Source organism: Barbus barbus, assembly GCF_936440315.1.
Source record: "Barbus barbus genome assembly, chromosome: 25".
Classification (NCBI taxonomy): domain Eukaryota; kingdom Metazoa; phylum Chordata; class Actinopteri; order Cypriniformes; family Cyprinidae; genus Barbus; species Barbus barbus.
The window spans coordinates 29,595,864-29,622,049 of NC_136753.1; the positions used below are offsets into that span (position 1 = coordinate 29,595,864).

At 35.6% G+C, this 26,186-nt stretch overlaps 1 protein-coding gene across 4 annotated transcripts in view; it reads left to right on the forward strand.

The window, feature by feature from the left end:
* Nucleotides 1-18,855, forward strand: part of LOC306845334 (ral GTPase-activating protein subunit beta-like) — a 42,388-nt gene extending 23,533 nt beyond the window's left edge. The window contains exons 14-31 of one of the 4 annotated variants that reach the window (XM_079378060.1): nt 665-729; nt 872-1,010; nt 2,391-2,524; nt 3,436-3,618; nt 4,690-4,841; nt 6,249-6,436; nt 6,523-6,626; nt 7,484-7,639; nt 8,834-9,043; nt 12,008-12,166; nt 12,263-12,422; nt 14,237-14,359; nt 14,584-14,720; nt 15,356-15,461; nt 15,557-15,632; nt 16,746-16,894; nt 16,975-17,207; nt 17,918-18,855. In XM_079378060.1, coding sequence (XP_079234186.1) covers nt 665-729; nt 872-1,010; nt 2,391-2,524; nt 3,436-3,618; nt 4,690-4,841; nt 6,249-6,436; nt 6,523-6,626; nt 7,484-7,639; nt 8,834-9,043; nt 12,008-12,166; nt 12,263-12,422; nt 14,237-14,359; nt 14,584-14,720; nt 15,356-15,461; nt 15,557-15,632; nt 16,746-16,894; nt 16,975-17,168 — 2,435 coding nt within the window. In that variant the 3' untranslated portion in view covers nt 17,169-17,207; nt 17,918-18,855. Of the gene's footprint in view, nt 1-664; nt 730-871; nt 1,011-2,390; nt 2,525-3,435; nt 3,619-4,689; nt 4,842-6,248; nt 6,437-6,522; nt 6,627-7,483; nt 7,640-8,833; nt 9,044-12,007; nt 12,167-12,262; nt 12,423-14,236; nt 14,360-14,583; nt 14,721-15,355; nt 15,462-15,556; nt 15,633-16,745; nt 16,895-16,974; nt 17,533-17,917 lie in introns of those variants that run through there. The other 3 variants (XM_079378062.1, XM_079378061.1, XM_079378059.1) reach the window with 3 other exon arrangements.
* The last annotated feature ends 7,331 nt before the right edge of the window (nt 18,856-26,186 follow it).

The window sequence follows — 26,186 nt, forward strand, 5'->3', positions numbered from 1 at the left end:
CTAATTAACAGTTTTAATATTTTGTATTATATTCAAGAATTATTATTGTTGTTATTATTTATTATTAAATTATTAAATTATTTATACTAATATGCCATATTATTATTATTATTATTATTATTATGTTAGAATATAAAATAATAGTAATAATAATCATATTATGATTATTGTTGTTACTGTATTTTATAAAAGCTAATTAACTATATTAATATTTTATATTATTAGATTAGAAACATAAAAATAACAATTATAATAATCATTATTATTATTATTATTACTGCATTTTTATGAAAATAATTAACTATATTAATATTTAATTATGTTACTATAATAATAATAATAATAAAGAGAGTAATGATTATTCTTACATTGTTTTATAAAAGTTAATTATACCAATATTTTATATTATTATTTTATAATACAAAATAGTAATAATAATCATATTATTATTATTATTGCTGTTGTTGTTTTGTTGTTGTTAAAAGCTAATTAATCATATTAACCATATGTAATATTTAAAAATGTTTTATTGTTATTTTTATTAAATTATCTTAATAGAAGCAATAAGCCATAAAAACAGTATGTAGTGATTTGAGTTGTTGATTTTTGCACATTTAATAGTGATAAGTGTCAATAATAATTGCATGCGTGTCTGTTTTTACAGCGGCAATGCTGAATATCGTCCAGGATTCGGCTCTGTTGGAGTCTGTTGGTGCTCAAGCTGAAGTGGTATGATTTTCTATTTATTTATGAACTCAGAGAGTTCAGAGAGAGCTTGAAATAGATTTGAATTGTCAGCAAATTGATATGAAGATGAAGAGCAATCACAGTTCACCAATTAAAAATGCCATTGTGTCTTTGCTCTGTGTAGGGCAGCGTGGATGGAAGCCATTCTCTGGCTAAGAGCCACAGTCGCAATAACAGCGGCATCAGCAACACTAGCGCAGGCAGCTCCGAGGCTACGACTCCAGACAGCGAACGCCCCGCACAGGCCCTACTGAGGGACTACGGTAAGCCCAGAGGGACACTGTGCACAACTGACCAATGCATTAGTGCTGTTTGAACCTCTAACTTTTGTGAGTCGCTTTGCATAAAAGCATCTGCTAAATGCATAAATGTAAAAGCTCAATAAAATTATTCCAGTAATGCCAAGATTAATCAACAGAGTGACTCACAGATTCTATAAACCATATATTTACCATATCAATTTATTTTTGTGGAGCACAAGACATTTTGGAGAACATTCACGCTGCTCTTTCCGTTCAGTGAAAGCATACAACATCATAAAACCACCTTAAACGTATCATAAACTAGCCAATATATAAACAATGCCCATTTTTTGTCTAGACTTCTGGGCCTCTTCAGTCCGGAACTGACTGAAAAAATTAATATTTAGAATTTTTTTAATTTAAATTTTTTTGCATTTTGAATTTTTTTATTTAGCTTAATCTGTGACTTTTGTCGCATTAGAGATGTGAACACAAAAAATCACAGACATGATTCGGATATGTTAAAGGGTCAAAAAATAAAGTAACACTTAGTACCTTTGAAAAAACTTTGTAGATGGAAAAAAATGGCTCATAATTATTTTTTAAATATTGCAATGTATCATAAAATCTGCAAATTCTAATATATAATCAAAGTTTTATTGAGCAAAAATGCAGTACATTGATTTTTCTGAAAGAAAAAAAAAAGCTTGCATTTTAAGGTTTTGGACACTTTTGACCACAAAGGTACCAAGTGTCACCCAAAAATGAAGAGGCCCAGACGGGTGGTTGTGCTTTTCTTTTTTTAAAGCATTTATTAAGTGCATCCGAGGAATGTGATGTCATGCATGTTTGTAGAAATAGCATGGTGTTTGTCAAAAATGTTGATGGTGCATTTAATGTCAATTTTATTTATATAGCACCACAACCAAAGTTGACCGGTGTGCTATACAACAAGATAAAGGCACATTACAAAGCAGACTAAAAACAATAAAACAAAACAATAACATGACTAAAAATGCAGTGCAACGATGCTCCATCACTGGACATTTTAAAATGCCTGTCTGCAAGTGAATGTGAATGGATATTTCTTTAAAGTTTGGCTCACGTGGAATGTCTTTAACCAGTTTCTGTTCTGTATAATGAATGCTTCTGTTTAAATTCAAAGCATGATGTCAGATGAAGCCTAACGCGGCTTGTTATTATGATTTCTCTGGACTAGATCATCCGTGTCTGTGACTAGCGAGTGATAACATGTTCTTGTGCTCGTCTGCGTTCATGTGTATGGTTTACGGCTGCCGTCACATGACTGTCTCACGACTGCATCTGTGCCTGGCTTGCGTCTGGTGTGCGTGTGTGTGTTACTAACCCGGTGTCTGTGGCGTGCTGTGTGTTATATCCCAGCTCTCCACACAGACACGGCAGCCGGGCTGCTGATCCGCAGCATCCACCTGCTCACCCAGAGACTCAACTCTCAGTGGAGACTCGACATGAGCATCTCACTGGCCGCCCTCGAGCTGCTGGCCGGCCTCGCCAAGGTACACTGACAAAATCAGCTTCATGTTTACATTTTAAATACGTTTATAGCCAGTGGATCTACAATTGCAATAATTACCATTTTTATTGTTTTTGAAAGAAGTCTCTTCTGCTCACCAAGGCTGCATTTATTTAGTGAAAAATACAGTAAAAATTTTGAAAAATTTATTTCTGTGATCTGCAGCTGTATTTTCAGCATCATTACTCCAGTCTTCAGTGTCACATGATCCTTCAGAAATCATTCTAATATACTGATTTGCTGCTCAAGAGACATTTCTGATTATTATATGTTGAAAACCATTCTTCTGCTTCTCATTTTTTGGAAATTGTGATACACTGCCATTCAAAAGTTTGGGGTCAGTAAGACTTAAAATAAAAAAGAAATTAATACATTTATTTAGCAAGGATGCTTTAAATTGCCCAAAAGTGATAGTAAAGAAATGTATGATGTTACAAAAGATTTCTGTTTCAAATAAATGCTGTTCTTTTCAACTTTCTATTCATCTGTGAATCTTGAAAAATAAGATGCATCACAATTTCCACAAAAATATTGAGCAGCACAACTGTGTTCAACATTGATAATAATCAGAAATGTTTGTTGAGCAGTAAATCAGTATATTATTATGATTTCTGAAGATCGTGTGACACTGAAGACTGGAGTAATGATGCTGAAAATACAGCTGCAGATCACAGAAATAAATTACATTTTAACAAGTTCACATTGAAAACAGCTGATTTAAATTGTAATAATATTTCACAAATTTACTGCATTTGTTGATCAAATAAATGCAGCCTTGGTGAGCATGAGACTTCTTTCAAAAACATTGAAAAATCATAATTATACCACTTTTGGAGCACTTTTCCATCTTTTTGTTGTGTACAAACTGCATGTTTGTTTGTTTTGTCTGTCCAGGTGAAGGTGAGCGTGGAGTCGTCGGATCGTAAGCGTGCCGTCAGCTCCGTGTGCAGTTATATCGTGTATCAGTGCAGTCGTCCTGCTCCGCTTCACTCCAGAGATCTGCACTCCATGATCGTCGCTGCTTTCCACTGCTTGTGCGTCTGGCTCACAGAACACCCCGACATGCTCAATGAGAAGGTACGGCCCGTCTGACATCAGCTTCAGCTGTTTTAGAGTCTGTAAATGCTGAAACTTGAGCACCAACGATTGGAAATGAAGCCAAAGACAAAGCGTGCGATTTGTAATCAAGCAGCCGCTTTATGGTATTTAACTTCCCGTTTATGTCTGCTGCCAAATGTCATTTAGTTCAATGACAAATACATTTGCCTAAGGCTGCTTAAACATGCCAGATGTACTAATGAATATTGTGATGATTTCATACCACTTTTGATTTACCTATTAAACTTCCGAAATAGAGCAGCAGTGAGATTTTCATGCATCTAAGAAGTCTCTTCTGCTCAGCAAGGCTGCATTTATTTGATTCAAATTACAGTAAAAATTGTGAAATATTATTACAGTTTCAAACAGCTGTTTTCTTTGTGAATATGTGTTAAAGTGTAATTTATTTCTGTGATCTGCAGCTGTATTTTCAGCATCATTACTCCAGTCTTCAGTGTCACATGATCTTCAGAAATCATAATAATATACTGATTTACTGCTCAACAAACATTTCTGATTATTATCAATGTTGAAAACAGTTGTGCTGCACAATATTTTTGTGGAAACCGTGATACATTTTATTTTTCAGGATTCACAGATGAATAGAAAGTTGAAAAGAACAGCATTTATTTGAAATATAAATCTTTTGCAACATTGTAAATGTCTTTACTGGCACTTTTGAGCAATTTAATGCATCCTTGATGAATAAAAGTATTTTTTCTTAAAAATTTAACAGTAGCTTATTATCACTTATTAGTAGCATACTTTATATATATTGGTGCATATATTAAAAATAATAATAATTTGTGGAAAAAAAATGCCTTTAATGTTTTAACCAGATTTTTACTGTTTTTTTTAACAGTATAATATGTTTAAATGCATAAATATCAGAATATTTATCAAATTTTAATTGAAAGTCAGAAGAATTTTTTTTTTTTAGATTTTTTTGTTGTTTTGGCCACTATTCAGTTTTTTTAGTCTTTAAGATTTAATCTGTTTAATTTTATAATCACAGTCTTGTATCATATACGTTTATAATGTGTCTTTAAGGATTGTCTGATCGAGGTGTTGGAAATTGTCGAGTTGGGCATCTCGGGCAGTAAGTCCAAAACCAGCGAACTGGAAGTGAAGTGCAAAGGTGACAAAGAGCACAACCCGGCGTCTATGAGAGTCAAAGAAGCTGCAGAGGCCACGTTATCATGGTGAGCGTCCGTCATAAACCGCCACTCATTTCTCTCCTGTGATATTTAAAGGAGAAGTCCACTTACAGAATAAAAAATTCCTGATAATTTACTCACCCCCATGTCATCCAAGATATTCGTGTTTTTCTTTCTTCAGTCGCAAAGAAAATAAGTTTTTTGAGAGAACCATTCCAGGATTTTTCTCCATATAGTGGACTTCAACGGTGGTCAAAAATGCAGTTCCAGTGCAGCTTCAAAGAGCTCTACACGATCCCAGTTGAGGAATATATGCTAATGTTTCATGTTGATGTCAATATGAAACGGCTTAGGATTCGTAAAAAAAAACTTGATTCAATGATTCCGAGTCGACTCTTTCTTTTGAGAGATAATAACTTTATACACGGTGCACTTTCAGATTTAAAACTTTGCAGGATGTTTTCATTCACTTTTGCATGTTACACACTGCATGAAAGCTCATTTTCAAAAATCCATAAGGGGCACTTTATTCGCGATTAAACGCATCCAAAATAAAAGTTTTTGTTTACATAATATATGAATGTGAATATATTTGTTATGTGTATATATAAATACAAACATATACAGTATATTTAAAAAAAAAAGATTTACATGTATATACATTTATATATGCATATTCTTATATTATATATAAATATATTTAATATATAAACAAAACATTTTTCTTAAATATATGCATGCGTGTGTTTGTATTTATATATACATTATAAATATACACAGCACACCCATATATATTATGTAAACAAAAACTTTTACTTTGGATTTAATCGCGATTAATCATTTGTCAGCACTAATATATACACTTTTTAACCACAAATGCTCGGCTTGCTCTGCGATGCGCATACATGTTTTCACACATAACGTAATCCTGTTGGAAAGGTCACGCGCAGTTAGTTCTTCGTCTTTGTACTTCGTTTAAAAACTCCGTCTCATTTTCTCCTCCAACTTTAAAATCATCCGACTTCATTGTTGTACCTTTTTTGTGAAGGCCATTTGACTTTTTTTGCATGTTCGCTTTGTAAACACTGGGTGTGTACCTCCGCCTACGTCACACCATGATGAAATGGTGTATACATTTTTTTTAAGAAAATGGCAGATCGTTTCACTAGATAAAACCCTTATTCCTTGGCTGGGATCATGTAGAGCTCTTTGAACCTGCATTGAAACTACATTTTTGACCTTGAAATCATTGGCCACCATTCAAGTCCACTATATAGAGAAAATTCCTGGAATGTTTTCCTCAAAAAACTTAATTTCTTTGCGACTGAAGAAAGAAAGACATGAATATTTTGGATGATATGGGGGTGAGTAAATTATCAGGAAATTTTTATTCTGGAAGTGACCTTATCCTTTAAGCCTGCCTCTGATGCCTCTTGTGTCGCTGTGTTTCAGTATAATGCAGGTGTTGGGTGCGTTCCCGTCTCCCAGCGGCCCCGCATCGCCCTGCAGTCTGCTGAATGAAGACACGCTGATCAAATACTCCCGACTCACCTCCACATCCCACAGCAACTTCAGATACTTCGTCCTGGATAACTCCGTCATTCTCGCCATGCTGGAGCAGCCGCTGGGAAACGAGCAGAGTGAGAGCGATACGCTTCTCTTCTCATTCCTCCGGTACATGTCAACTCTGATTTCTGATTTCTTATTAATGTGTTTGTGTCAGCAGACCCCTGTCCGTCAGTCACCATGTTAATCAGAGGCATGTCTGGTCGACACGCGTGGACAATGCAGCTCTTCCATCAGCCTCGAGGAGCAAGAGCCAATCAGAAGGTAAGACGCCAGCTCAACCACCAATCAGAACGTAGATGTGCTTTCAGTAGCCAATCAGAAGCAATTAAAATGGCCTGTGAGCGAATGTGGCTTAGATTCAGTATTTGGGAATGATCTGCATCTTGACAATTCTGCTGATTTGCAAGAAAAGGCCTAATGTTACCTAATTTGATGATGCTGAGTTTAAAAATATTAATAAAAGCTTTTCATAAAAAATTAATAAAAAAAATAATTAGCAAAATAAAAATTAAGATGTATCAAAATAAAGCAGTCAGCTGTCAAAAGTTTTGATTTTAAAGACACAAGAAAGTATTTAAAATGCATAATTTAACCTATAATCTGCAAAGTAGTAGAGAAATGTTTAAATACTCAATTTAATGCCAAAAAACAACATAAATACAAGTTTAGAAGTAAGTAAGCTTTTTCATCAAATCTGTAATTTTCTGTGGCTGTTTGGATGTAAAACACTCACAGATGAAGCAGAAAAGATCAGGCTCATGTTTGCATTTTCTTCTGTCTCCAGCCGTAATTCTAACCTTGAATTCAGGATTAGGCATCAAATAATGTCATGCATTATTATATAAATCACTGTAATCTGGCTCAGGTGAAGACAGGAACCATGTATTTCTGGTGTTTTTCTGCTGATTAAGGAGTAATACTTCTTCACCTTGCAAATGATTATCAAAAGCAAAAATGCTATGAAATGCGCATATTTTGTGAGAAAGTATGACAGGCTCGAGCAAACAGGCACTTTTTAGAATCAGCACCCAAAATGAGTAAGAAACGGGTATTGGATTTCATTCAGCACATGTGATGAGCAGCGTTATGATTATACTTTGTCTCGTTATGTCCTACAGCAAGTGTTTGTTCCTGAAAGCCGACCGGCTCCCAAAAACGATGTAGGGATTCGGTTTAACGTCAAGCACAGGCCGTTCCCAGAGGAAGTGGATAAGATTCCGTTTGTGAAAGCTGACCTGAGCATCCCGGATCTCCATGACATTGTGGATAAGGAGGTAAAATAGCCTCAGGACATTGTGTTAGCTGTAGTATTACACACTTGACATTGCTATGTGGACAGTATCAAGCTTTCACTTCATGATAATTGCTGAAGCTTTTATTGAATTAAGTTACGAAAAAAATAAGTGCTGCTATCTTAATAACAATTTAGGAACTTTTAAGCATTTATATACATTAAAACAATAAAACTGCATACAATAAAAAATAGTTTGAAACAGATTAAAGTGCAAATAAACAATAATAATGAATCAGAACATTTTCAAACTCTACAAAGATACTTTTAATAGCATGTTTTAGTCCAGATTCAAATGTAAAAGACAATAAAGGTAAAATGTATCAAGTAAACAGATGTTCCAAACAGATTTAAGTGTAAAGTAACACAAATATATTTAACAATAATAATCAGAGCATTTTCAGTTCAGTCATGTTTTAGTCCAAATTGAAAAGTTAAAAATGTTAAGTATAAGCCAAGGTTATTATAGTTAAATGAAACCAAACCTAAAACCAAAACCATAAAAAAAAATTTAAATAAAATAAAATACATGGAAAAACTTTTTTCACTTTAGCTAGTTGCCAAGATAACATTTCACATTTTCATTTAGTTTACCTTGATGTACTAAAATAGCTAAAACTGAAATATAGAATCCTATTACAAAAAACACACAATAAAATTACTAAAACTCTTACTAATATCAAAATATAAACATAAAAAATTATTCTAAATATTAATAAAAAAAATTAATAGTATCTCAGCGACACTACAATAACACTGGTATAAACAAATGTTTGAAAATAAATATTTTATAAAAATTGCATTATAATAATGACAGAAATTTACTTTCTCATATTTGATGATGTTTGCAGCATTGATTCAGTATTTTCCTGTTTATTAATGTGAAGCTGCTTTGAAACAGTCAATATTATATAAGCACTATAGAAATCAAGGTGATTTGGCTTAAATATTAGTTCTTGGTACTAAAACAAATATCTGAATGTCTGTTTTAAACATTTAAATACTGTTTGACTTCCTTTATTCTCCATAATATGAGTTATGGAAAGAAGCGTTCAAAAGCTCTGTGCACCTCACGATTCATATGAATATGAAACATGTCACTGCTCAATATGTGAGTGTTTGTCAAAGTCACACTCACAGTGGTCTTGTATTTATCCTCGCTGTGTGTGTGTTTCAGTTGGAGCAGCAGCACGATAAGCTGCGAGCCGTGATGGGAAAGCAGATAGATTACGAGACGAAACTGGAGCACCACACAGAGGAGTTATGGAGGAACAAACCCTTCCCAGACCCGCTGACAGACTGTAAACCGCCGGCTCCCGCTCAAGAGTTCCAGACGGCCCGCCTCTTCCTCTCGCACTTCGGCTTCCTGTCACTAGAGGCGCTCAAGGTACGAGAACGGTTTGCTTTGAATGCCTCTGTTACAGATCGGCCACTTTTTTGAGGTTTTCAGCATTTCAGCTCTTCATTTTTGATCTGTTCTAGCAGTCAATTCTGATTACAATTACATAAAAAAATCAACCATTTTACTTAAGAATATTTTATTAAACCAAATGAAAGTAAAGTGCAACATAGAGTGCAAGAAGCAATAGTCCTCAAAGTCCAAATCACTGAAATAGTTCAGTATTATATAGGGGTGGCACGGTTCGCGGAAAAAAAACCGAACCGCACGGTTCTCCACACACGGTTCGGCACACGCTAGGACCGCGGTTCAACTGAATTCTGACAACGCATGTGGTTTGTTATAAATAACACGTAAAACAAATAGGGTTCGGCTAATGTATGTTTCTGTTAATGGATGCGCATTCTGGCTTCCCAGTACATTATAACAACAGCGATGAGAAAGAAAAAAAAAAATAAGTGGACAAATCATTCACTCTTGTTCAATGCGAGTGCGTATGCTGGAATATGAGCATTTATTCCGTCATCACCCGGGTGCTGATAGCGCGCGCACAGGTGAGACCTGAACAGCACACGTTGATATCGGTGTTTAGACTAAAGTCATGTAAGCTTTGCCAGCTCAAATATTTAAGAGCCAGAGGACGCGAGCTCGCGCGCGCAGTGAGAAGATTTGTGCGTGCGCTCATCAGAAGCGCACAAACCTGCGCCTCAGAACGCGCGCAAATATGAAGCTCTCTCTGAAGTATTGTGTTTTAATGCCCGTCAAAATGCCCGTCTTGGTAAGTATCCTATAGCAGACATAGCCGGCTGGGCGTACAGTATCAGTGCTTTCTCTTTAAGTGACAGTTAATATTAAATAAACAGCAACAACAAAGAAATCACTCACTGCTCTTGATTGAATCGCTTTTGTAACTTTAATAAAGAGTAATCTTTAATTTATACAGTCAAATATGCAATGCTGTTTTACCTTTGATTACTTTAATCGTACTTCAATTTCTGTACCTAAAAAAACCCCTGAAAATCACTGATATTTTATTTGTATCTTTACTCTATTGTATTTTTATTTGTGCTGTTGCTTGTAGTTAAAGGTCTGCTTTTATTTGTGTACACTCACAATGAAAACAAAACAGATTTTATATATATAACATGTAATAATATTTAGCATTTTCACATCAAAATAAAAGAAACTGAGCAAAGTAGATGTCTTTTTTTTCCCTGTTGTACCGAAATTGTATCGAACCGTGACCCCCGAACCGAGGTACGTACCGAACCGTGACATCTGTGTACCGTGCCACCCCTAGTATTATAGTGTAAGAATGACAACATATCCAAAAAACTGCATTTACCAGAAATATTTTTATTACCAGAATGTATTTAGGTGAAAAATGTCAATGTGCAGTATTTATGAAAAAAAGAGACATTTTTATTTTATTTTTTAAATATAAAATCAATTAATTGGAGATGCTTTTTATTATTAAAATTTAATGGAACAATTAAAATGGAATTCATAAAATAATGGAAACAGAATTTGGTACAGATAAAACTGTAAAACTCAATTAATTAGACAGGCTTTTTGATTTAATAAAATTTAATTTAACCATTAAAACAGAGTATAGAAAAATGAAAATGGAAAAAACTGAATTTGGAAATAAAACTGATTTCATAGGGCCCTAAAATTATACATTTTTTGTGGTAATAAAATAGATTTAAGTGAACAATAGCTTTTAAAATGACTTGAAATACATATATAATAGCAATGAAGCAATAATAATTAGTTGAAATAAAGCATCAAAAGCAAGAAAACATATGGTTTTATTGAACAAAACTGTTAAAATACATAATGTATTATAAACAATAGAGCTAATATAGATTACGCATCACAACAAAGGCCTGCAGCGGCGCCAGCGGCCTGATGATTATTATTACACATTACTGTTTAATATTGACCACGCACCATTTAATTCAAACATACACTTAATCTTTAATATCTGCACATTTCTTTAGGACAGAAATGCTACAGCCGCTGTAATTAAATCAATATGTGGACATCAAACCGTGTAACTCAGAGTGAGGGTTTGAGCTTTTATTGTGAAATCGTGATGTGTTCTCCTGTGTTTGAGTAGATTTGTAAATGATTTACCTTACAAATCTGAGGAAATGGTGCACGTTACGTTCCCAGATGAAGGTTATAATAAACCCAAACTCACGACATCATGCAGAGATGAGTATGAGACGCTCCACATGTAAATAATAACAGTTTCTGTGGAGCTGCTGTGAACGGAGCCGCTGTGAGACGCACAAGCTTAACCTGCACGCAAGCACATATACTCTATTAGAACTGCATCACATAAGATTATTGAATTAAATCATAGCGTTTGTGAATTCACAATTATGCTTAATTATTATGTTTAAATGGGTTTAATATATCATGCAGCCTTGGAAAATAGACTAATAATGTGTTTTATGGATTCTCATCTCAATTAAAAATCGACTAGTCGACTAAAATCAACGAATCGTGACAGCCCTAGTGTGGAGTGCATATTTTGCACAATAATATGTTAAATTAATTATAAAATATTATTATAAAAGTATATTTAAACAATATCATACTGAATTTGTGAGTTAAATATATTATATTATTATTTTACTGGCTATATTGTTTTTACTGGCTATTTTGTTTTAATTATATATTTTTTTATTTGTCCTCTCCTCTAGCTACACTTAAGCAGACTTTAGCCAGTGTTCTAGATTCACATTTTATATTTTAAGCATTAGTTTCAGTGTCTTCAATGTCATTCATACTGAATTCGTATTTCAAGAAGCTGGATTTTTCTCAGTAATAATGTTTTTTTTTCCGGAGTATCTGTATTAATGGCAGGAAAAACATTGACCTAAATCTAGCGTGTGTGTGTGTGTGTGTGTGTGTGTTGTGTGTGTGTGTGTGCTCTCTCAGGAGCCTGGAAACAGTCGACTGCCTCCTCACCTCATCGCTCTGGACTCGTCTGTGCCTGGCTTTGTTGACGACGTTGGCTACCTGGACCTGTTACCGTCCCGGCCGTGTGACACCGTGTTTATCTTCTACATGAGAGCTGGACAGAAGAGCAGCCAAGAGGTGAAACCTTGCTGCACTAGTTAATATAGCAGGAACGCAGCTGATGGCACAGGTGTGCATGAATGGCCTTTAATAATAATGAGCTTGTGTGTGCAGATCTTGAGGAACGTGGAGTCGTCTGCAAACGTACAGCCTCACTTCCTGGAGCTGCTGTTGTCTCTGGGATGGCCGGTGGAGGTCGGTCAGCATCCGGGATGGACAGGGAGTGTGTTCACCAGCTGGACCATCAACACATCCAACGGCGCTGAGACGCCAGGTACACACACACACACACTCACACACACACATGCATTTCCTATCTGAAAGAAGGATATATGATTAATTTTATACATTTTTTGTTAATTTAGTATTATTTATGTACTATTATGGTATTTATTCACATTTTGAATTTGCTTTTTTTAGTCATTTTGTTATATGCTTTTTAAATTTGTATTAATTTTTGTTTTTTATATATATACATATTTCTGTTTAACATTAATTCAGTTTTAATTTGAGTAATTTTAGTACTTCAACTTATGTATTTCCGTCACCAAGGCAGTATTTTTAATGAGGATATATGGTACACTTTTGTTTTGTTTATTTCAGTGTTAATTTAATATTATTCATAATACTATTATCATATTCATTAATATTTTGAATTCACTTTTATTTTTATATTTTAAATTTTTTTAAAGAAATTTTGTGCATTTTTATGTTTTCTTAAACTTTAATTCAGTTTTATTTTTAGTAACTTTACATTTACATTTATGCATTTAGCAGATGCTAAAGCGACTTACATTGCATTCAAGTTACAGTTTTTACATTTTATCAGCTCTTGCTTTCCCTGGGAATCGAACCCATGCCCTTGGCGTTGCTAGCGCCATGCTCTACTATTTGAGCTGCAGGAAAGCCTAGCTTTAGCTTCCATTTAGTCACAAAGGCAGCATTTCTAATTAGGTAGATACAGTACGCTTTTATTTTGTTTATTTATTATTTATATGATATACCATTGTTTATATTTATTAATAATTTATTATATTTTTTATAAATATTTGAATTTTATATTTTCAGTTTTAATTTTAAATGTGTTTTTGTTACACGTTTTTTTATTATTGTTTATTTTTATTTAGCTTTAATTTATTTTTATTTTAGTTTTAGTAAGCTTAGTACTTCAATTTAAACTTATTTAGTTAGTCACCAAGGATTTATAATTTAAATAGTTTTTTCTAATATTTATATTTTATCTCAGCTTTATTAGAATAAAAAAATTACATTTTAATAGTTTTAGTTATTAAAAAGTACCTGGTTTATTTTAGGTAGAGCACTTGTTTTACATGTTTTTGATCATGTCTTCTGTCTGTGTCTATCTGTGTCTGTGTGTGTCTGTCTGTCTGTCTGTCTGTCTGTCTGTCTGTCTGTGTGTGTGTGTGTGTGTGTGTGTCTGTCTGTGTGTGTGTCTGTCTGTCTGTCTGTCTGTCTGTCTGTCTGTCTGTCTGTCTGTCTGTCTGTCTCTGTGTCTGTCTGTGTGTCTGTGTCTCTCTCTGTGTGTGTGTGTGTGTGTGTGTCTGTCTGTCTGTCTGTCTGTCTGTCTGTGTCTGTCTGTCTGTCTGTCTGTCTGTCTGTCTGTCTGTCTGTCTGTCTGTCTGTCTGTCTGTGTGTGTGTGTGTGTGTGTGTGTGTGTGTCTGTCTGTGTCTGTCTGTCTGTCTGTCTGTCTGTCTGTCTGTCTGTCTGTCTCTGTGTCTGTCTGTGTGTCTGTGTCTCTCTCTGTGTGTGTGTGTGTGTGTCTGTCTGTCTGTCTGTCTGTCTGTCTGTCTGTGTCTGTCTGTGTGTGTGTGTGTGTGTGTCTGTCTGTGTGTCTGTCTGTCTGTCTGTCTGTCTGTCTGTCTGTCTGTCTGTCTGTCTGTCTGTCTGTGTCTGTCTCTGTGTCTGTCTGTGTGTCTGTGTCTCTCTCTGTGTGTGTGTGTGTGTGTCTGTCTGTCTGTCTGTCTGTCTGTCTCTGTGTCTGTCTCTGTGTCTGTGTGTCTGTGTCTCTCTCTGTGTGTGTGTGTGTGTGTCTGTCTGTGTGTCTGTGTCTGTCTGTGTGTGTACAGATGATTCAGTGACTCTGGGTGACACTGGCGGCGGTGTGTTTAACGGAGAGAAGCAGGTGCTATATTACGCAGACGCTCTGACAGAAATCGCCTTTGTGGTGCCGTCCCTCAGCGACTCGTCCGGTAAAACACTTTCTGTTCAGTTTCTGCATGCTGTATTAAAACACTTTCAGGTTTTATTAAATTTGTGGCTGAACAGAAACGTGAATTTGAGGCAGCAAGCGTCTTTTCTAACACACTGCAGAGGGCTGTTAATGGAGTATTGATTTCTCCATTAGTTGAACCCATTTAATGAATTTGTATTGATTTATTTAATATGACAAATGTTCATTTCACTCCTGCCGTAGCCGAGTCATCAGAGCACAGCTTCCCGACGGCAGACTCGGACTCTCAGATGGAGCTGTTACCCAGTTTACTGAAGCAGCCTAACCTCACGCTGGAGCTCTTCCCCAACCACTCCGACAACATGGGACCCGCACAACGAGTAACTCCCCTCGCTCTCAGATCACTGCAGTTCTGAGGCAGTTTAACCTGGCCAGTGTATTGGTCTGTCACTAATTACATCTGTCAGTCAAACGCATCTTTTCCCATTGCAACTATTTGCCTCAGTGTTGCACATTTGTCCTTGACTGCTATTCTCATGCATACATACACATACTGTATATACACACATAGAGAGAGAGCACAAGAGAGAGTATAGAGATATATACAGTTTGGAATTAAAAGATCTTAATTATATAAAAAAAAAAAAAGAAGTATCTTCTGCTCACCAAGGCTGCATTTATTTGATGTAAAATACAGTAAAAAAAAAAAGTTAAATATTATTGCAATTTTAAACAGCTGTTTTCTATGTGAATATCTGTTAAACTGTATTTATTTCTGTGATGCACAGCTGTATTTCCAGCATCATTACTCCAGTCTTCAGTGTCACATGATCTTCAGAAATCATTCTAATATACTGATTTGCTGCTCAAGAAACATTTCTGATTATTATCAATGTTGAAAACAATAATATTTCACAGTTTTTACTGTATATTTGATCAAACCAATTTGGTGAACAGAAGAGACTTATTCCAAGTATTTGACCGGTAGTGTATAATGTTTATTCCTTGCGCTCAGTCCCCTACAGTGAAAAGCAGGAAGTTGCCGCCCGGCAGGACGATACCGCCGTTAGGACCGGACACCAAAGTGTTGGTCGTGTGGGTTGAGCGGTACGATGACATAGGTAACATGTTTTCCACTTACAGAAAATTCCTTGATTTTTTTTTTTTTTACTGTTTCAAAGTAAATCCTACATTAAATTGTCCCTGTTTCTCTCAGAGAACTTTCCCGTGTCGGAGTTACTGGTGGAGACGAGCACCGGCGTGGAGACGGCCGTCAATAGCAGCACTTCCAGGTAACGCACAGTTTGAAAGACGGATTTCAGTCCCTGAATAGATCTCATTCACCGTCGCACTAGGGGAGTGCGATATTGACAAAAATATAATATCTCCATATTTTCTGGGATTTTATCGATAGCGATAATTAGACGATATTTTGCTGAGCGTGTTATTGTGCTGGTATCTTAAGGACTTCCGTGGACAGCAGACTCCTAAAGTTTTTTATATTCTTCATATTCTGTGTGGTGGTCAGTTCACACTGATTAGAAATTTATATTTTCTAATAAGTTTAAATTTATTTTTACATTTGAATGGGCGTTTTTACCTTTATAAAGCAATTTTTTCGAAATCTTTTAAGTCAAATTCTTACATTTAATCAGTGAATTAGAATGATAATACATTTGGGCTGTTACCAAGCAAATTAAATCAGTATCAACAAAATTAATCTTTTCAATGCAGAGGAAACAGAAGCTGCATCTGAAGTGGCATTTAGATGCATATACACACTGTTTAATGCAAGACATGATTGCCTTTTTACCTGCATTTACAAATGCATAAATAATGTTTTGATATTAAACATAAAAGGATAAGAGATAAAAGAGATAATTTAAATGTGAAATTCAAGCCAGCAGCAGGTGGCAGCAAGTCACTGTTAATAAGTGAGTCATTGTGATTGAACCGAATCATTTAAACAGTTGATTCGTTCAGGACCAAAACACCGTCATGTCGCTCAGAGACGCAAAACTTTGCTGTGGCTGTGTTTGGAGTTATTTTTGTTGTTGAATTAGCGCAATATGGTGTCTAAAATGTAAATCTCTTAATTAACTTTGTTTATTGAGCTGTTGTAAAAAATCAATACCACATTTGTAATCATGGTAAAAAATGGGACTCTTTGTGTGAAATTGAATAACTAGGCTATATGAAGTGGTATAAATATATAAATTTTCTGTCCCCCATGTCTTGAATTTGTGATTATTCTAAATGTATTTTAATAGACTGAATCATGCAGTGAAAGAATGCACTCTAAAAGCGCACTCACACTAGTTTAATATATCGTTAAAACAACAATTATGACATAATCGCAGATGATATATATCGCACACCCCTACGTCACACATGTTCTTTCTCAGGTCCAGCTCCTCAGAGAAGGACGTTCCCATAATATTCATCCATCCGCTGAAAACCGGCCTGTTTCGGATCAAACTGCACGGTGCTATGGGCAAATTCAACATGGTCATTCCTCTGATGGACAACATGGTGGTCAGCAGGAGATCACTGGGTATGTGTGTGTGTGTGTGTGTCCTGTGGTTATAAATGAAGTCTGCAGTGATGAATTTGTCATTCTCTCACCCTCTCCAGGATTCCTGGTGCGACAGACTGTAATAAACGCGTGTCGGAGGAAACGTCTCGAAAGTGACTCTTACAGCCCGCCACATGTGCGGCGGAAACAGAAAATCGCAGAAATCGTGAACCGTTACCGTAACAAACAGCTAGAGCCCGAGTTTTACACCTCGCTCTTCCTGGAGGTCGGTGAGGCCAGCCTCAACCCGTAAACAAACACACAGACCAAGGTGGATTTCATCTGCACTCGAGTCAGTAGTTGTGGATAAATAATGTTTTTTTTTTATGTTGATTTGGCCAAATACTTGCTCAACTTGCCCACCTGACAGGATGATTATCAGTCTGTATCTGAAAAAGGGGTCTTTATGTCTCCTATGAATCTCACAAAAGCCTGTCAAGGTTACATTTCACCCCACTATCTCTCTCTCTCTCTCTATATATATATATATATGTTTTGTGTAAAGAAAATAAAGCCTGTTTTTATTTTATTATTGATGACATTATTTTCATGGCATTTCAGCACATTTCCTCCCCAAATTGTCAATGCGTGCATTTTTCTTTATAACAAATAATTACAAAATTAAAAAATAATAATAATTTATAAAGAATAATTTTCATTATCCTCAAATGTGATTTTCATTACTGTAATACCATAAAAATACTGTAGTGCATTTTTTATTTAAATTGTCATAATTAATAGTCAATACAACAAGTACCACCATGATGTATAAATACTTAAAAATGTAATAAATACATGATTATTTTTTGCACTGCATTTATGAGAATGTCAGTTAATATCAATCTTAAACTCTTTAAAACAGGCTTTATTTTCTTCATGCAAAGCAAGTTTTATTTCTTGATTTTTGGAGTGAAATATGACTGATTGACTGGTTTGGTGAGACTCACCCTGTTACTGTACTTCACAATGAATGACATTTTACTTCATGTTTATTTTCTGAAGGAACGTCCTCGCGTGAAGCAATTTCCTCTAAAGCACTATGAAAATGAACACTAAGCTCCAGCAGCCAATGATCTGATGCCAGTCGCTTCTTCCTCTTCCTCTTCAGGTCATGTGTATCACTCTTCATCACGTAGTTCAGTCCGCTCACCTCCGCGCTGCTGCTTCTTTCTTTCTGAACGTTGTTTGCGTCTGCAGATGATGAGGAATAACAGAGATATGTTCGTTCACGTCCAATGTTTGCATTCTAATGGTTTAAGCAGCTAATAGCAGAAGAACGTAGGGATTTTCAGCACACAGATCCTCACCATGATGCTACTTCGACTCATATTGCATTTCGGTCGAAAGACATAAGGGCTTATCATTTATTTCTGTTCTTTAATTGAGTGTTTCGGACACTTTCTCATTGGCCATCACATCATCAGATCAAACTGAATTCACCTTTTTGACTCTGTATAGAAAGCACTACAGGAATATTCCTGTTTCCATCATCATTCAGGATGTGGTCATTTATTTCAGTTTTGCATTATAAAATGCCTTTGAATGCAGACGTCACCCAAACACAGAGCCAGTTTTGACGTCCGGTTATTGCGAATAATAATTCTGGAAGAGATTCACACGTCACGTCCCAGTTTTGTGGTCAGAAGCTCCCTGTTAACGCTGCGTTTCTTTTGTAAGAACAAACTAAAGGCCGGTTGCTCCGAGGCGTCTCTTTTTCCGTGTGTAAATATTGACGGCATGGACTTTGTATAAAGTTTGACTTTCTATGTAAATATACGCGGGTGTGAAGTTCTGCTCACTCATCTTATACTATTGATTAGGGACGGCACAACAGATGAACGCTGGTTTGTATTTATGCCATCATATATGTGTCCAAACGAAACATTGGATATCGAATGTAACACATGTAATGAAATAAAGGTTTTAATGAAATTCTTATCAGAGAACGGCTGTGAATGCTTTGCTGTGAGCGTGTTATAATTAGTTTTTTCTCCTGGACAAAAGTTGCAGCTCTCATTAATCATACTGTTATCTTATGCAGCTCTTTATGGAGATAAAACGCAATTATTACCCAACTTTCATCTTACACGCCGGTTTACATGAATAGGAAACAAAATGAAGTTAAACTTTTGTTCTTATTCAACAAAAGGTCAGTGAATGAAGCAGCGTAACATGCAGAAAATACTCATCCTCTTCAGTAGATTCAAATACTGTACATGTTTCATTGTACATGATATATTTAATTTCATATGAGGTTTGTACTTATTAATAGGAATTATTGCATTTAACTCTGATTTATGGAGGGGTATTTGGTAATAATTTGTGTAACACTTGAGATTATTTACTTTTCATGCCATTATTCAGACATTTGATGTGTTTGAAATTAGCTCATTTTATGCTGGTAATTCTATGTTAGATCATAGTTCATCCAAAAAAACTGTTATGGACCACAAAACCAGTCATAAGTGTAATTTTTTTGTTGTATGGTTTGTTAGGATAGGACAATATTTGGCTGAGATACAACTATTTGAAAATCTGGAATCTGAGGGAGCAAAAAAATCTAAATATTGAGAAAATCTCCTTTAAAGTTGTTCAAATGAAGTTCTTAGCAATGCATATTACTAATCAAAAATTAAGTTTTGATATATTTACAGTAGGAAATGTGCAAAATATCTTCATGGAACATGATCTTTACTATCCTAATGATTTTTAGCATAAAAGAAACCCATGCAATGTATTGTTGGCTATTGCTCCAAATATACCCCAGCGATTTAAGACTGGTTTTGTGCTCCAGGGTCATATATATATATATATATATTTTAGAGAGAGAGAGTTATATTTTTATTTATTTATTTTAAGTAAAAAGTATGAGGGCATTAATTTGTGCCTAATGTACTGAGCATGCACTGCATGTTAATGTGTTGTAGATGAAGTAACTCCAAGCTCTGTAGATTTATTGGAGGTTTTCCGCACTAGACACAGTCAGTACAGTGTTAATGAAAGTGTAGTGAAGTATTAAAGCATACAGAGCTGCTGTTCACTAAAAAGGGGTCACTGGTGCCGCAGTCGGGTGTGTGATCCATCATCTCCATTCACTGTGTGCTGCAGAAATACTGAGAGACTTGACTCTCAAACTGCGTCGAGACTCACCACTGATATTAATAACAGAATGCAAAGTGTCACTGTCATGCAAGATAACTTCTTACAAATATTTTTAATGTGTCCCATCTTGACCACTTTCTAATGGGTTTTATCAAATGAATAGTGAATTCAACCTGAACTTTGTAATTAATTTAGATGTCAGTTATCAATTGCATATCATTTAAACTAGAGATCATGTTTTTACTACGCAGGTGGTTGTTGGTGCTGCCCCCAAAATGTTTTGTAAGAAAATGCAGAATTAGTCTTTGTTCTGCACTGTGCTATTTTCTGCATATAAAATACTGAATTGATCTTTCTGACGTCACATTTATTGATTTATTTATTCATTTATTTATTTGACATTCTAAAAATCTTTTGACCACTTTCAGCTGTAATTCAACCTGAGGTGTTTATCAGCGTTTCAGTACATTTAGAGTTATATTTACTCCTAATCAAAATATATTTCAGTTCAAAAAACTTTTTTCGAAAAATTTACATTTAAAATATTGTATGAAATCAAGCAATTGATATATGAACAAACCCTGCTGTAAAACCCTTTCATAATATAAAAAGTGTAAAAATGTAAGGTTTTTTTTTGCAAAAGCTGCTGAAATGCAGGAGGGAAAAAAAATCCTTTAAAGGCATGTGTTATAACTGAAATCTACAGACACAAAAGGATGAGGTATAATGAAAGAAACATTTAAATGTTTTCTTTCCACTAGTCTGAAATACAGCATGTTATGGAAGCAAACTATCTCAAAATTCACCAGTGCATGAAAACACAATGAATTTGCCTGAAGTGTAATGCTTTAATAAATGTGTGCAAATGTTTTCAGCTGCAGCATTCAAACTCAAATGTCTTAAAGATTAGTTGCATGAAGCATTTCTGTTTTGGAGGCGACAGCAAGACAGACAGAATGGACTCTGCAATCCAGCCGGAGCTCCAGCAGAGCCTGAAGGAGAACTAATGTAGTGATGGGTACTCGCGTCACCAATGACTTTAGGATTTTTGGATCACGTGTCACTTAAGGTGTAGTTATGAGTGCATCACATAAGAAATATTGGTGGGATCTCTAACTTGTAGAAACTGTTTCTGCATCATCCACACAAGGAAGACACAAGTGTAATAAAAGAGATTTTATTAACAAAAGATAGACAAGAGTAATCAACTACTAAATAAATAACTAATGAAATAAAGTGCATGTGATTCAGTTGGGTGTTGCTATGTCAGAGTTGCATTACAACTGTTGCTACTCTGAAACAAATAAGGTGATGAACCTAATTATGCATCAAACAAATATGTGAAAGATTATTTGTCATCAAGTGTAATCAGCTATATAACTAGAAAAATCATATACTGACCAAAGGGTCCTAAGATCTGGAGCACACCGGCAGAAAGTGCCTTGAAGTGAAGGTTTGCTCCCTTCTTTCATCTCTTTCTTACCTTTTTATAATCTGAAGAACCTTCTTTCCCCACAAAGAACCTTTTGCGAAACCGAAAGATTTTCCCGATGTTAAAGGTTCTTTATTGAACCATTTAGACAAAAAAGGTTCTTTTATGGCATCGTGAAGCACCTTTATTTTTAAGTGTGTACATCTGGCAATGTTATGAACACAAGTGGGAAAAAATGAACTGTAATGCATGCATGCATTTGTCCATTAGCAGCGGAGCTCGTGTAAGATACTCGATGTAAGATTATTTCTTCTTATTTGTAGTTTTCATCAGTTTTGTGGCTTGAAGACCTAGTTGTGAATGGATTTGGATGGATCGGTGTGATCTCTCTTTGCTGCATCTGGAGATTCTAAGGAACTTTTATGATGGTCACAGGCCAACCCTTAGGAATCAGTCTGTTGGTGGGTGAAGGGCAGAAACTGCATTTTGACCAATGAGACGTCCTGTCCTTCCTGGGCTTTGTGCCAAAGCTCTTCTTGCCCTCTAAGAGGTGTCTGGCTGTTGTCCTGGCATCTTTATCTGATGGCATTGGACAGTTTGCTTATGTTAGTCCACCAAGATCTAATCAAAATGCAGGAAATCTTTGTCCACTATTGTGGTCAGAGAATGTTCTGTCCACTTCAGCGGTGTTGCAGTGTGAGGACGAATGGGAAGGTAGTGTTCTTTCTTAATCAATGAGGAATAATGAGAAATATCAGTGCAGAGCTGCAGGAGTGCAGAGTCTACAGCTTTGTGATTATAACACAGTCGTTCTAGATTGCTTGAGTTGATATTTTGGCTAAAAGAGGAATAAACAGCATGCAGAAGAATCTCAAACTCACTAGCAGCCGTGATTAAACGCACTGTTATAGATTGGGTTTTTGTTTATTTTAAAAAGCAAATTAAAATTGTATACATTTATTTTGAATTAAGACAAGACACCCCAGGTGAATAGGGTAAAAAAAATATTGATATCACCATATTTTCCCAGCTTATTTACTTCATTAAGAATTGCAATTGTTTTTCATTTTCAAAAATGATGTTTAAATATGCAAACATGTCATTAATTAAATATGCGCTCATTTGCATACATTTCAGGATGATTGTTGACCTTTTAAAGTTGAAGGTTCTCTTTTTATCATTTCATAAATCAGAAAATACTGTCAACAGACAGAAGAAAAATGCACTTCACCATGCTTTAGGGGAAAATACTGTTCTATGAATCCGTGTGAATGATATTGTCACGGTGCACACACGAGGGAGGAACCAGGAACACGCAGACGAGGATGTAAACTCAAATAACACTTTACTGACATCAAGGCAGGGCAAGACAAGGCAAGGCAGGGAAAGACACAGACATCCAACACTGGGGATAACGAGTAGACCAGACAAAGTTTAACTGAACAGACAGGACTAATATACACAGGTAAATCATGATAACGAGACGAACACGGCTAGACAAGAATTAACTAATGATTACGCTTAACAAGGACAGGAAACAAACCAAATATGGGCACAAGAGGCAGGAACACATGACACACACACACGACAGTTCCCTGACAGATATGTGAACAAACCCCTCTGTAAAAACCCTTCAAAATATAGCTAGAAATAAATCTGTTAAGTTTGGTGTAAGTGAAGCTGAAGAGGAGAAAATACATCTTCATCGACACAATCAGACACAAATAGATAAAGTGCAATTAAAAAAATAACAATTAAATGTATATTTTGGATGAAATTGATGGTTTCTATGTCATCAAACATGAAACTGAATCCTGACTGACTGAGGCTCTCTCTCTCACACACACACACACACACACACACACACACTTACTGTGAGCCGACCCACAAAGCATCTGGACATACTTAAAAATGTATTTTAAATAATGCTGGAGCTTTTCTTCATATTTTAGTTAATATTTGTTTATATTTAGTGGACATATAACGTCTGTTCCCCCAGCTTTCTTCACTTAAAAAAATATTTTACAATACAGTATAACAAATAAATATAGTTTACCTTAATATATATAAAATAATGACTCATGCATTCATGCATTTGGCAGATGCTTTCAAACAAACTGACACTGCACATGGTATCAGTTCATTTCTGTGTTTGTGTCCCATGTAAGCGTGCCGTATCTGATGCTGTGAGCTCTGTTCTGGACAGCAGAAGGTTTCGTGGCCCCGTGAGGTTCTGGCTCTCGTCCGGTCGAGGGTTCCTGTGGTCCAGTGCCAAACGTCCGTCTTACCCGGTTTGAAGCCTCTTGATTCCTTATGCTGCACTTTCTATCTACAGACACTTTCTATGGAAGCATGTTTCTGCCACGGAATTAAAATTTGAAAAGGTAATACAACTTTTTATATCACAATTCTGACTTTTTTTCTCACAATTGCAAGTTTAAATCTCACAATTCTGTTGTTTTTGTTTCTGTCACAGAATTAAAAAAGGTAACTTTTTATCTGGGTTTTATCTCATTTATTGCCAGACTCTCCTATTGCATGTTGTCTATTGAGATCATATATAATTATGACACTATATGGAATTTTTGTGCTCGTAAAAAATTAATTTGACACTGCAGGACTAGTTATAGACCTACCTTTAGTTCATCCAATGATCATTCTATCGTTGTTTATTTACTAGTAAATGATGATAAACCTTCATATTTGGGTGAACTATCAACCAAAAGGTGTATAAAATGGTGAAAAGCTTTTGGCTTAACAAACAAGGTTAGTATAGTACGAGGTTTTGAAGGTTAAAATGACAATGGAATATGAAAGACAAACCCATAAAAGCAAAAAGTCTCTTCTTCTGAGCAACAGAACCGTTGGCATTTCTCTCATCAAGCAGCACACGAACACTAAAGCTAATCCTCAGGAACAGGCCATCTGGCTCTGCTGAAGATGAAGCCATTGAAGCTCAATGAATGCGTGTTTTATGAAAAACGCACAGACTGATCCTTCAAGCTTTACCAGAGGAGACAGGTGTCTGATTCACATTAACCTGCTCTCAACAGACTAAAGCTCTCAAAAGTTCACCGGTCAGATCATTACAACATCCAGAACCTGCTTCCAAAACCTTTCTGACCCAGAGATATTTCCAGAACTTCTGCTGTAAAGATTTGCTGTATACTGTAATATATTAAAGTTGACTATAGTTTACTATATAAACTACTTGTTTAGTATATATAGAACTTCAAATATATGTGTGTGTGTACTTGTTTATGCTACATTGCAGAAACCAAATGTCCCCACAAGGATAGTAAAACCTGAAATTTTTGACATTGCAGGGAGGGGCCTGTGGTCCCCACGGGGGAAAAAATTATTAAAAATAGTAAATAATGTTTATCTGAAAGAGTAACATTGCAAACAGGTTTTCTGCAAGGGGTAGGGTTAGGGTTAGGAGATAAAAAAAACATTGTTTGGTCAGTATAAAAGTAATAGAAGTCTATGGAAAATCCCCACAATTCACAGAAACCAACGTGTGTGTGTGTGTGTGTGTGTGTGTGTGTGTGTGTACTATATACTGTATGTCTGTAACAGCTTTTCAGTAATGTAAAATAATATAATGTAAATTCCCTTTAAAAGTCAGGCTTTAAGAAACTAAAAGTCAACACTGAAATAATGCTTGTCCTCTCAAAATATAATAACTGAAATGCTTTTTAGTTCTCAACAAAACCGTTTTTGTATATGTACAGTAAGTGTGTTTTATCTTACATGACCATCAGCAGTGTTTGCAGAATCTGTGATGTTTTATGATTAATAATGTATTTTTTCTGACGTCATCATCATCATCTGTACTGTAAGGAGGAGGATGATGATGATGATGATGATGAACACACACAACCTGAATGCACTCATTGTTAGCTGAGATGTTGTCATGGCAACACAACCCAGAAGAGATGGAAAGCAGCGCTGTGTTTGTTCTTCATCTCCTCCGTCCTGACAAACACGCTCAGATATTGATGAATTATGGAAGCCATTCTTCTCATAATGAACCTTTTCTGGACTGTTTGTCTTAAAGGTCCCCTAGTGCTCGTCAGAAAACAGATGTTTGTGGTCAATCTCATGTAGTATTTTTAAGCTTTCTCTCATGGGAAGTGAATGTGCTACTGGGCCATAGATTCCCACAGAGAACTCAGACCGTGATCAATAATACATCCATCCATCAATACTGTCATATTCTCCTGTGTGAGACGTCAGCTCACCTCCAACCATCACTATTCAACAAACAGCTTTCTTCTAGATGTGTCTACAATGCAGAGGAGAACAATGTGATTTTGATGTGCATCAGATTGCAGGCAAAATTACATGATTTTTCATGCATGAATTGGATCTTCCAAGGTCAGGTCATGAGGGACTCATATGCAACTATTACAGAAAGTTCAAACACTCAAACGCTCACTGAGGCTCCAGAAGGAAAACCCATGCATTAAGAGCCGGGGCGTGAAAACTTTTTGAATTTGAAGATCAAGGTAAATTTAACTTAATTTTTCTTTGTCTTAAAGTATCTTCTGTAGCTTCTGAAGGGCAGTACTAAATGAAAAATATGATATTTAGGCAAAACAAGAAAAATATACACATCTTCATTCTGTTCAAAAGTTTTCACGCCCCGGCTCTTAATGCATATCTTAATGTATTTTCCTTCTGGAGCATCAGTGAGCGTTTGAACCTTCTGTAATAGATGCATATGAGTCCCTC